Genomic DNA, 12,845 nt, shown 5'->3' with positions numbered 1-12,845 from the left:
CTGCAGTGTGTCCACACACAGTCTCTGCTGTCCTGATACTCCCTCTCACTGTGTGTGCATGTATGTTAGTGTATATGTTTGTGTGTGTGTGTGTGTGTGTGTGTGTGTGTGTGTGTGTGTGTGTGTGTGTGTGTGTGTGAGCGAAGAGCGAGAGTGTGTCTCTTCCTTGTAGCCATGAAGGACTCGCCCATGTGCTGAGGCGAGTACACACACACACACAAACACAAGATCATTTAGATCACTAGTACATGACACAAGACCATAACTGGGCAGTCTCCTGTGTGTGTACACAATCTGATTTACAGACACTTGAACATGTATGATCTCTTTGGATATGTGTACCTCGTATGAACACCACACACACACACACACACACACACACAGACACACACACACAGACAAATGTGTGTTTGCTCACCCAGTGAGACATTGTCAGGCTACAGACTGTCTCATGGCTCCTTCTGCTCCTCATGGACATGGTGTGCTGTGATTTTGCCCATCGATGGGAGCAGGGAGTCAGGATAATGGCTCCCCAGAAGCACACAGTACTGGACAGCCGCATAACCTCAACAAGACATTTGCTAATTTGCTTCATGATTATGCATTCTGGATTAACTCTGCTGAAGGGACTGTGGGCCAGCCTGATGGACAGATTTCAGATGAGCATGTCCACTGTGATGGTTTACGCAGCCTGAACTGCATGGGTCAGTCACACAGCACTGATTTACTTACTGTGCCCTGCCATTATGACTTTAGCAGTTGGGCTCTTGCTGGTTTGGCATGCTGATCAGATGAAAGCTTTATGACAAGGTATAGAGGAGGTTTCTAGAGGTAGAAATGTGTCCCCCTGGATTTAATCATATTGTAGAGTGTGTTTTTTAAAAATAAATTACATGTTTGATAACACTTGAATTTTCAAGGTTCTTAGTCGAGACGGAGCTTTTCAAACTCCAGCAGAGTTTCCTTTGCTTTCTTGGAAAAAAGAAAAAGAAAAAACACAATTCAACATGCGTTCAGCAGTTCACCCTCTATTCAGTAACCTCGGGCTTTCAGTCGGCACCAAAGCTTTCATTCACCAGAGAACAGAGACTCGGGTAATTAGATTCCTCCGATAAGAGTTGAATTCTCAATCACAGTAATTAGAACCCTGCAATATGATCCCTTGCTGGATGCTTGAAGGTCACAACCCCAACATCCCCCCCCCCCCCCCCCAAAAAAAAAAACCTGAAAGTTGGGAGGCTGTGCCAAGGCCAGGGGCATGGGCGGGGGTTACGCTGTCTGCGGTGCCTTGGTGGGGGAGCCCTCAGCCCCTCCATGTTCAAACTACAATGCTTGTGAATGTGATGATCATGTAATTAATCACGTAGGTGGGGAAAGGGTGTGGCTGTGGAGCCCTGCTGTCCCCTGGCCCAGTATGGGTCTGGCTGTGTGCGGTTGTGCAGCAATGAGCCCTTTCACACTCTTTCCTCTCATACACTCTCCACTCACACACTCAGCCATCGCACCCTCTCCCCTCACACCTGCTCCCATCACACTTGCAAGCCCTTATGGTCACTGTGCTTAGTCAGGGGACCGCAGTGTTCCTCAGCAGGGCTCAGAACACCTGAATCTGGCAAGTTGAATGAAGGAGGTTGAGCTGAAGTGTCAAATAAACTCACAAGTTAAGAGACACTGAGGAGATGGTCTGTTTCTCTCCCCCTCTCTGTCCACACACCCCCACCCGTGCAGGATGGAGCGGATGTCTGAGGAGGCGCTGCGTCTGAACCTGCTGAAGCGGGGTCTGGAGGTGGCGGACGAGCGGGAGGAGGCGCTGGCCAAGCGTCTGAAGGTGGAGGGCCACGAGGCCATGGAGCGGCTGAAGATGCTGGCTCTGTTGAAGCGGAAGGATTTGGCTGTGCTGGAGGGCGCCGCCATGGCAGCGGCGGCCATGGCTGAGGGCAAGGGCGCCGGTGGGAGCCAGGCATTGATGGGCATGGCCGCCTATGAGGAGAAGCTGAACGGCAGCCTGAGGGCATCAGGCCATGCCACACCTGGCAAAAACGGCAAAGAGAACATGCTGGATGAACCGGTGGACATGAGCTCCAAGAGAAGGTCTGTGGCATTACCCCCCATCTGGAGTTCACTGGTTTGAGCCCTAGTAATGCCACAGCTGTCTGTGGCGGGTAGAAAAGGGTGCTGCTCTGTAAGAGGGAGGAATGGCATTACTCTGCACCCTGGTGTTCTCTTTGGCCCTAGGCCGTTGTGGAAGTTTAGTTCCTCTCGCTGCTGATGAGGGCAGTGCGTTTAGCTGCCCTGTGTCACAGTCAACATGATGCTTGGCTTCAAGTGTCTGCAGAAGCTCACCACACCCTCCAGCTGGCTAACTAGCTACGGTGTGGGAACTGGTATAATAACTAAAATTGGGAGAAAAATGGTGTACAAATCAAAAGGGTTTTAAATATACAAGCCCAGTGTGATTGGGGTTTTGAGGCATATCTTGCAATAAGGTGTTTCCCATGATGATGGCACTCAGTATGTCTTCAGTTTAGTGGTGGTAAGAAAAGGAAAAATAAAGAAAACGGTCAGAGAAAACAAGTGCACTTTGGCAACTCTTTGTCATCAGCGTGGAGCGTGAGAAACGCACTCCGTCTCCGGATGTGATCATCCTGTCAGACAACGAAGCGTCCAGCCCGCGGAGCAGCCCACACCCAGAGGAGCGACCCCACCGTCCCAACCTGGACATGTTCAAGGTACGCTCCGTTTGCCTCCCTCACCCCTGCCTAACTGACGCTGTCTGAACCCAGCACATTCTGTCATTCCCACATTCTCACATTAGGGTCCTAGCCATATGAGTCAGCCATAAGCCACATAGCAGTGGTTCATTATTGTGATTAGGAGCGATGAAGTCAGTCCCCAGCACAAGCTCATCAGGCCTCTCAGCTTAGCTGTTCAGTGAGTGGCACACTCTGTACAGGAGTTAGAAGGATGATGGACTTATAGTAGCAAAGAGGCCTGGCTGGCTGCTGTGGGCAGTTATATATTGGTAGTTGAGTCAGGCTTGATGTAAATATGTCCTCTATGACCATTGTCTTCTTCCATTGTCTAATTGTCTTCTTTTCACTGATTGTACTGTGTGTGTGTGTGTGTGTGTGCGTGTGTGTGTGTGTGTGTGTGTGTGTGTGTGTTGTGTGTGTGTGTGTGTGTGTGTGTGTGTGCGCGTGCATGCGTGGTCGTCTGCAGGGGAAGACTGGTGAGGAGAGGCAGCAGGTGATCAAAGCCCTGCGGGAGGAGCTCAGGTTGGAGGAGGCCCGGCTGGTGCTGCTCAAGAAGCTTCGGCAGAGTCAGATGCAGAAGGAGAATGTAGTGCAGAAGGTTGGTCCTCTACTAGCGCTTCACGCCCCAATGCCCAGACATGTGTACCCATGCCTTAGTGCCCATACCTACGTGCCCCCACTGCCTTCACAGCTGGTTATCAGTGCCCTCACACTGTCTGTGCATTCAGGTCCTCCACCACGCCTCCTCTCCCCTACGGGGAGGAGCATGCATGTGCATACTGAGCCTGCTCTGCTGAAAATGTTGACTCCAGCAAAATAGCAAGTAGGATTCGTTGCATCCGTTCAGGGAGAAAAGCGGCGTGATCCGAAGCTGCATTACGGGTTTCTACCTGCTGCAGCTCTACACAAAGCCATTTAATCTAGGCCTCTGTGGACTCTCCATCATTGCTGCTGCAAGCCATTTGTTCTTTAGTGGTATTTTCCTTATTTTTTTTGGAATATATTTACGTACTTCTTTTGATTGGATTTGTGTTTTCAGACAAGCCATCTGTTGGTAATGTTCTGAAAAGTATATGGCTGGTTGCACAGCTGGAACACAGTCAAATAGCATTAGACATCAAGGAAGTATATCAAATAGGGATTGACTCTTTTTTCCAAAATAAATTCATACTTGTCCTCTAGCACCCGCTTGTGCGAGTATTCCTAACAATGCAACTCCGAGGGACAGGGATGGGGTGGGATGAGGTTGGGATATGTTGGGATGAGGTAGTACAGGGTAGGGGCTATAGCTATCATCCCTTGGCTCCACTGTGCTTCTAGGGGGGTGGAGTTGGGCTTTGCCTCAGTGCCCTAGTTCTTTCGGTGTTCCCCTGGCCATCTCTCTATGTACAGTGGACTTTTTCAGACGCTGGGGCTCAGAGGGGATGAATATAGCAGAGTGCCCCCGTTGGGCACAGTTCATTTACACTAAAAAACCCCAACAGATGCAACCGAGTGAGTACAGTCACAGTAATGATGAGGTTGGCATGGTCATAAAAAGACATGGAAAAGTCTACTTGTACCCTAAAGGAGTGTGTGTGTGTGTGTGTGTGTGTGTGTGTGTGTGTGTGTGTGTGTGTGTGTGTGTGTGTGTGTGTGTGTGTGTTTGTGTGTGTGTTTGTGTGTGTGTTTGTGTGTGTGTTTGTGTGTGTGTTTGTGTTTGTGTTTCCAGGTTCCGGTAGTCCAGAATGCCCCCTCCTCTGTTCAACCTTCTCCAATCCACAGCTCACAGAGTCTGAGCAAACTGCCCACACGACCGGCCATGCACACCTCTGAGCCCCAGAACCTCCGCACAGCACAGGTGGGTTGGTGTGTGCATGTGCATTTTATTTAGTATTTAGATGTTGCACTAATATACTAATATTTGTTCCAGTTGTTTTCATTTGTATTTTTTCAAGTCATTATTACACATTAATAGAAACATTTAATAAATTTGTATTGTTTGCTGTTCTGTTTATGTACTAATTATTTCAAATACCTAAACAAAATTATTACAATATATTTTAGATCTTGTTTCTCCTGACACAAAAGGAACAGTCGTCCTTAATGTCCCATGTGATACCGATGTAGTAACACGGAAAGTGTGCACTGACATCTAGTGGCGGCACCTGTTACTGCATGTCTTTCTTTATTTCTCTGCGTGTTTGTTCCAGGGCCACACGGTGATCAGGTCCGCAGCCAGTGCCTCCCTTCCGCCCATGATGATGTCCCAGCGGGTGATAGCCCCGAACCCAGCCCAGCTACAGGGTCAGAGAGTACCCTCCAAGTCCAGCATGACCCGTCCCTCCACAGGGGGCATGAGCAATGCGGTGAACTACCAGCAGGTGAGGCCATCCTAACGCCATCACAGTGGGGTTATGGTGCAGGGCAGTGTGCTCCAATGGCTGAATGGGAAACAGCAATACAGCATGTGCTGTCCCTGTTCCTTACTGTAACTAAAGCTTTCGGTGATACTAGAGTTGAAGTGCAATACTTGAAGACCAAGTTGATGATTTACTGTTGAGAACATCAGCAGGCCCATTTATCGCTAGTTTACTGAATAAAGTGATGTGGAGTTCTGACCACTTCCTTGCTGTCATGCTGAGTAATGCTTCCTCTGTGTACTATAGGCTGCCAGCCAGCAGGTGGCGGCCTCGCAACGCTCCAGCTCCTCCACGGCCATCTACATGAACCTGGCCCACATGCAGGCGGCGGCGGCGGGTGTGAGTGGTGTGGGGGCCGTCAGCCCCTCCACACTGTCCAGCAGCTCCAGCGTGGCTGGGGTGGGCGCAGTGGGGGACCAGGCCAGCAGCCAGGCAGCCGCCAAACTAGCACTGCGGAAACAGTTGGAGAAGACGCTGCTGGAGATCCCCCCACCCAAGCCGCCCGCGCCCCTTCTCCATTTCCTGCCCTCGGCCGCCAACAGCGAGTTCATCTACATGGTAGGGCTGGAGGAGGTGGTGCAGAGCGTCATCGACAGCCAGGGTAAGGCCACAGCCTACACACCCCACTTCCCAAAACATTAACATTTACATTTAGCTGACACTTTTATCCAAAGCGACTCACAATTATGACTGAGGGGCATTAGTGTAAAATAGTTTAATCATGTCAAGTGTTGTCACACAGATTTCGTTTCATTTATAAATTCATATTTTGCTTGATGCAAAATGCACATCATTTAGATTGTATACAGTCACTTCACTGATGGTGGTAAAAAGGGGGTTTAATCTGCTTTTCATTTTTTTGTTTTGTTGCTGGAACGTCCACTTTAATTCCAGAGTATTTGCATCTGTACTGTATTGTAATCTCATGGTAAACAACTCATTTTTGCATTTCGGGATTGCCCTGTGTCATGCATATGTGAATAGCACAGTTAATGGCACGGACTTCTAGTGTGATGCGCTTCAACTTGGCCTTCAGAAAAGCTGTGCTTACTAAAACGCATCAGTCAGAAGCAGGACTCAGTGACCTCGTTTGCTGTGGTAGGTAAGATGAGGGGGTCCATGTCCCGAATGGAACCGTTCTTCTGCGCCCAGTGCCGGACTGATTTCACCCCCCACTGGAAGCAGGAGAAGACTGGGCGCATCCTGTGTGAGCAATGCATGACCTCCAACCAGAAAAAGGCTCTGAAGGCAGAGCACACCAACAGGCTGAAGAACGCCTTCGTCAAGGCTCTGCAGCAGGAGCAGGTGGGTAGGGCCCACTGCTCAGACTCCAACAGCACCATCTTCACAGGATGTTATGCATCAGCTGATTGAATGGTTTCCTCTCTCTCTGTTTTCTGTGTGTGTGTGTGTGTGTATGTATGTGCATGTTTTGTGTGCGTGTGTATGCGTGTGCGTGCGTGTGTGTGTTAGGAGATAGAGCAGAGGCTGCAGCAGCAAGCCACTCTGTCCCCAAGCTCCACCCAGACTGTACCCACCGTCGGCAAGGCTGAGAGCATTATCCGACACCAAGCCCTCCGACAGGTACCGCCTTATTCACGCGTGCTCAGCAGTCTAACAAAGCCATCTGATAGGTCCTGCCCTCCTTCACGCATACTCAACAATCTTCTTAAGCCCTCTGACAGGAATAGACCTTTCCCTAATGTTCATAATGCAGGTACCACCCTTTCTTGCACATTCTCCAGTCTCCTCAAGCTTTCCAAAAGGTCCTCCCTCACATGCATATACCATGCTGATCCCACCTACTTACCATGAAAAGGGTCTAAAAAATTTTCATATGATGTGTCGTGAAACTGTTATTCCAACAAAGCCATCTATGCGCATAATCATGTCCCATTTGAGAATCAGGAGTCATTTAGACTTTGGGAAGCAGTTCCACTCTGCTCCAAAAGGAGGTGCTCCTGTCTAATGGTCATGTGGTTTTGTGCAGGCCCCGCAGCCTCAAGCTCAGGCCCTGCAACGGGGACTGTCCAGCTCGGCAAGGGGCGTTCTCTCCAACTTTGCCCAGGCCTCCCAGCTGTCTGTGGCCAGCGGCTTGTTGGGCATGAGCAGCAAGCGCTGTGGGGGAGGGGCCATCAGTCCTGGGGGCGGAGCCAGCAGCCGGACACAGCACGAGAGCCGTCGGCAGATCTATAACATCCCTGGTGAGAGGCCCTGTGGGAGCAGATGTAGCAGCCAGCTACAGCTGATCCTGCACCAATGAGAATCGCATGTTAGTGTTTTGGTTTCCGATACATTTGTTTTCTGCTTGTTTGAACCTTCCTGTATTGCTTTCTTGTTTTGTCCCTCCTGTCTGTCACACTGCTGGCCCCTTTTCCCTGGATTCGCACAGGCCTCAACATTGCCTATCTGAACCCGGGGGGCATGGCAGGCCACAAGGCATCCAGCCTAGCAGACCGACAGAGGGAGTACCTGCTGGACATGATCCCCCCGCGCTCCATATCTCAGTCCATCACTGGGCAGAAATGAGCTGCAGCAGACCGCCGGGCTTCTTCTGGATGCCCCCATGCACACACACTTGCTTGCACGCACACACACAAACCCACCTACACATGTACATGATCATTCACACACACAAATAAAAGAACACACACACACACAGTCTGCAACCATCACCCCCGTCGCATGCAGTGCCTGTCCGTGTGCCTATCCAACTAACCTATGAGAACGACTCAGCCAGCCAGATGGTGAACACCAGTTTGTCAGTGCATCTCAACTTCCATTTCCAACTATAGAAAAGCTCTTTATTTCAACTTATTATTACTGTTGTTTATTATTATTATTATTATTATTATTATTATTATTATTATTATTATTACTTCTGTTACAGGTATTCTTATTATGATTATTAGTAGCTGTAGTAGTTTTTTTGCCTATTTTTTTCTTTCTTGAGAGACGGGGTTAGATTGCAGGGTCACTTGAAATTTTGTTTCCCTTTTCCTTCTAAGCTTTCTCCCTTTTGCACCCTGTAAAATGATGAACAGTTGCTCTCATGTTATGAAAGCCCTTCTGTTCGCTAATGCAGCTGCCATTGAAGCGTATTACTCTAGCTATGCTGTCAGAACAGGAGCAGTTTGGCAAGGCCGTGCTCTGGGGCCATAGTGTTCGCGGCAAACACGCTGTGTAACTGCCGCCTCTTCGGGAAGAGTCCACAGAGACGGAGGTCGATGGTGAGAGACTTTCCTGGCAGACTGACCAATGCACTTGCGAGGTCCCCATGTTGTCTTGGGCAGGCGAGGGGTCCATGGGCAGCCTCGTTCCCCCCACCATCGCTGCTGAAGGAGGCTCATGTATGGGCTGCAAGGCGCCCACAGAGGAAGAGCCAGGAATGGCAGGGGCATCGTGGAGGGCCAGTGGTCACACTGCGTCTCCGGGTGTGGCTAGCATGCGCTGTCACCTGCATCCCCTCAAGACCCCCACTGTCACAAGATGCCCTGACCCTGGCACCCTGAGAGTGCCTCCCCCGGTGGCATGGTGTGTTGGTCTGCGGAAGAAGGAAGTGAACCACAGAGTTCCATCACCATGAACTTTATTCCCCTTTGAGTATTAAAGTCTCTTCTTTTTTTCTTTTTGGCGGCGTCTTCTACTGAAACGGTTGCGTACCTGAAAGGTACGTACCACAGGAGACGATAATCATCAAAACAGTAGTTGGAAACTATTAAAATATCTATATGGTTCATGTGTAGATTCTTAGTAGAAGAACGTTTAAGAGGAGATGCATATATCTTTAATGGCATAGACCAGGATCAATCAAGCATGTTGGAGCAATGCACGCAGTGTGCCTCCTTCACAGGGGGTGCTTTTTCTCCACGAGAACAAAAAAAAGGAAAGGGGGAACCTTTAAAAATATAGGAATGCTGGAGCTGCCGGGCTCCTGAGGTATAGATGCCAGCAGAGAGTCTCCGCGAGAGTTAGGAGAGAGACCGCCACATGTTGTGCAGTGGTCGTAGACAGGGCCTGGACTCATTGCCCTTCTGGCATGGTGCCGTGGTCACTGATGCAGTGACTCCACTTCAGCGCCGTCCTGGCCTACCTTGCTTTTCATTTCAGCACAGGCTAAAGTGAGGCAGAAGGTGAATCAATGCTCAAGGTGGCAGCATTAACAGTGTTTGATCAGTATGCAGTATTAGCAATCAGGTGGGTTCTGCTGTAGATTTGGGATCAGAATCAAAGCGCTTTGTCTCTGTTTATTAAGACATTCAGATGATGTTGTCCTTTCCTCACTCACATAGTGAATAAGCACTTGACTGACTCCTGTCAGCTGCATCATTGCAGCGGTATGAATAGCTTTTTCAGGAAGATGGGCTAGTGTGATTAGCTTGCTCATCGATCATAGTTACATGAATATTTAAAGATTATCAGATTTGGGGGCACACTGCAAGTTTGGGCTCTTACAATGACCATTCCGTTCCTCAAGCCTTAAAATGTACCTCTTAGCAGTCGGACACACAGGTCTGTGTGGTGATGGAGATCAGCAGTAGGAGCTGGGCTGGTGACGAGCTCCGGTCTCTGTGGAGTTGTGGTTGGATGTCAGCCTGGTCAGTTCGGTTGTACTGTTTCGAAGGCTATATGTCATGTTATTGCTTTTGATGGAATGATGCAACTTTTAAATAAGTAATTGAAACTACCTTGGCTTTGATTCGCAGGTGCAATATTAGGTGGTAGAAAGTTTATGCTTAGAAAAGATTATCTAGATTCTACTTTTACTCACAATTAATCACCCCCCCCCCCCTTTAGTAAAAGCATTGAGTTGATTTTTCATTCTAATTTGTGTTTTCTGTCCTCTTGAAGCAAATGCAGGACTTGTACAGTCGCTCTTCTCACTCTCCTACTCTCTGCCAGACTGGAATGGATGCTTCTATATACCTTTGTTGAGATCGACCGGTTAGATTTTGAAATGTCATTTTCTAGGAATTTTAAATATTAAACTTACTTTGATGACTCCTCAATTAAGTTCAGTTTGGTTTGTTATTTAATTTGCGATCTTTCATACAAAAAAGAAAATCAAATATAATCTAAAAAAATAATGACCACCCAATATTTGCTAGATCAGAAGTAATAATCACATTGTACAGATACTTTTTTTTTTCTCTCCCTTGAATTAAAAAAATAAAATTAAAATGGTTGTATATTGTGTAGAGAAGCAAACAAAAAGCCATGAATATTGTGAAGCTTGTCATTTCGTTTTGTGATCACTGTGTATTATTGTGTAACAAATGTGCAAAATGTACGGGATTATACTTCTCTTGTTTTTGAATGAGCTCTTTTTCAGTGCATTCTCCCTGGCTGTATGTTTTTGTAGTCTGTAGTATTTACGAAAGGGAAAAGAAAAAGTCCTGGTGGAGTGTTTGGTTCATCCTGCAGTCTTTGGTCTGAGACATGATGGAATCCTTTTGTATGTTACCTTTTGTGTGTTGCATTTTTGTCAATAACACTGAAGTTAAACCAATGTTCAGTGAATACACTTATTTCTGTAGGTATCCCATGCAAAGTGCCAGCCTCCCATGACCTGTAGTGGATCAGACATTTGACAGTATTAACCCACACCTGACCAAACCCCAAGCACTCGCCTGTAGATGCGAAATAAGACATTACCACACATTACCTTCAGTTATCTTGAGTTGAATTACAGGGTGGCAGTTACCCTTTTGGGAGAATATGTAAATTTCTACTTCACCTGATATAAAAGCTTTCTTCAGTATGCCTCTTACTCATGTTTTCCCCCTAGTGGGAAAGTTTGCAATGCTCTTATTTTGTTTTTCATGAAAAATTGTACACATTGTATACATCTACATTTTAAAGAAAACCTTTGTTTTGACTGTTGTTATGCTTTCAGTTTAGTCAAATCTTAAGAGTGGGACAATTTTGCACACTTTCGAGTATTGAATATAAAGATTGTGACATTCTTAGATATTCTTTCAGGTTTCACCATCAGAGTAAGAGTCCATAATTTTCCTGATTGGACAATCAGCTTTTCTGGAGATGAGCATTTTAGCACTGGGGTTTGTGTCTCTCCACTGTGTGATGTCACTCTAGAAGCCACATCATTGTTTCAGTACTTTGTCATTCTTGTGTTTATATGAATTTTTTTTCCCTCTTATTTGTAATTTGTTGCAATATATTATTTGTTGAAGTGGGAGACTAAGGCTTGGGTCATATTTACTTTGATTTTTAATTTTCTTACATTTTGAATCTTTTTTTTTTTTTTTTTTTTTTTTTTTACATATATCTGCAATTCCACCAGTTTTAATATTCAGAACTTGGCAATATGTAAATCTGTTTTGTTAAATAAAAAAAAACTATAATTGAGTTTTTAAAAAAGTATTAATTATATGAACAACTGGGTATTGGCTTAAACAAATGAATTTGAATCAAGGCTAAGAAAAGTGCTTTTTGTCAAGTTTTTATTTTCATTTGGAAAATTTAATCCAGACCTTTTGCACATCCTTGATATTTAACTGTCTAAAAATGGAGATGAAATGGGGAAAAAAAATGCTGTTTGATTACTGCCGGTTGATTAACAACAATTATGCATTGACTGAAAAAATAAGCTAATTTTGGAGGAAATAACTTTGTAATATTTATCTCTTGCAAGCTATGTTTAATAAAGGATGGAACAGTTTACCTCTTGGAGTTGGTCACTTTAAAACATTCAACATTCATCATCATCAAATTTTCCCATTTCAAGCAGTAACTGCTTCTTTATTCACTTTTTTCAGTGTACAACCAAAAATAAAATGGCTATTCTGTACTTCTGCCTTGTGTGTAATGAGACTCTGGGTTGGAGTAGAGATGCAGGAACCTAGAGGCATTTTCAGCATAGTCACTGCTAGCACGCAGAAGCAGTGAAGAAACTGTACTGCTGGAGTATGCTCTACCTGATTCATACTGGACAGCGGCCCTAGCACAGAGACCTGAATCCCAGGAATAGGCAGTCAATGCAAAGCAGGAAGAAGAATGCAAAAGGAAAATAGTGGTTACTGTCAGGTCCACTCAATTTACCCATTTTTCCCTATGATGGTAGACTGTTGCAATACTGAATGTGCTGTGTTTAGGAAAACAATTTCCTTGAAGTATTATGGCAAGTAGTAACAGTATTTTGCATGGACAAAGAGCTAAGAATACTGGGTCTTTTCTTTTGGGCTGATGTCTTTAGAGACTTATCCAGTTGTCCTGAATAATTCTGCAGGAATCTTAATAAAAACCTTGTTTGCCCATCTTGGGTTGGCTTGATCTACTGTGTGGTTACACCTTCCACTACCCTATGACTCCTGGAAGCCTGCTAGTAGAGGCCATTCTTCACAGCGGATGTCTTAATAGCCTTGCCCTGCTGGTAAGTCTCTTTATGCATAACCTTGTTAAATTGCATAGAACAGTTCACATTAGTTACCTCTGCATTCATGCACAGACCTCTTGCTTGCCTGCATGTATGAGTGCCTGGGAAGGTCTCTTATATGTTGTTAATACTGTTTCTTTTTCCAGCAAGGAGGCACCAGTGTATTCTGTTATGTTAATGATAATAATTTTTATATTCACATATTTTAAGGTTTACAAAATGCTTTAGTGAAAGACATAAGAATAAGCTAAAAATAGATTAAATTAAAATATTAGAAAATAAAAGTACATATGT

At 46.0% G+C, this 12,845-nt stretch overlaps 1 protein-coding gene across 2 annotated transcripts in view; it reads left to right on the top strand.

The window, feature by feature from the left end:
- gatad2b (GATA zinc finger domain containing 2B) overlaps positions 1-11,839 on the top strand; it is a 30,023-nt gene extending 18,184 nt beyond the window's left edge. For both annotated transcript variants that reach the window (XM_027012063.2, XM_027012062.2), the window contains 10 exons: positions 1,729-2,091; positions 2,603-2,729; positions 3,220-3,351; positions 4,465-4,593; positions 4,946-5,116; positions 5,402-5,756; positions 6,258-6,460; positions 6,629-6,739; positions 7,146-7,359; positions 7,548-11,839. In XM_027012063.2, coding sequence (XP_026867864.2) covers positions 1,730-2,091; positions 2,603-2,729; positions 3,220-3,351; positions 4,465-4,593; positions 4,946-5,116; positions 5,402-5,756; positions 6,258-6,460; positions 6,629-6,739; positions 7,146-7,359; positions 7,548-7,684 — 1,941 coding nt within the window. In that variant the 5' untranslated portion in view covers position 1,729 and the 3' untranslated portion in view covers positions 7,685-11,839. The remainder of the gene's footprint in view (positions 1-1,728; positions 2,092-2,602; positions 2,730-3,219; positions 3,352-4,464; positions 4,594-4,945; positions 5,117-5,401; positions 5,757-6,257; positions 6,461-6,628; positions 6,740-7,145; positions 7,360-7,547) is intronic.
- Positions 11,840-12,845: the final 1,006 nt, after the last annotated feature.

The sequence above is a fragment of the Electrophorus electricus genome, chromosome 8, assembly GCF_013358815.1.
Source record: "Electrophorus electricus isolate fEleEle1 chromosome 8, fEleEle1.pri, whole genome shotgun sequence".
NCBI lineage: Eukaryota > Metazoa > Chordata > Actinopteri > Gymnotiformes > Gymnotidae > Electrophorus > Electrophorus electricus.
The sequence above is the reverse complement of the archived record's forward strand: the minus strand, read 5'-3'. Positions and strand labels throughout refer to the sequence as shown.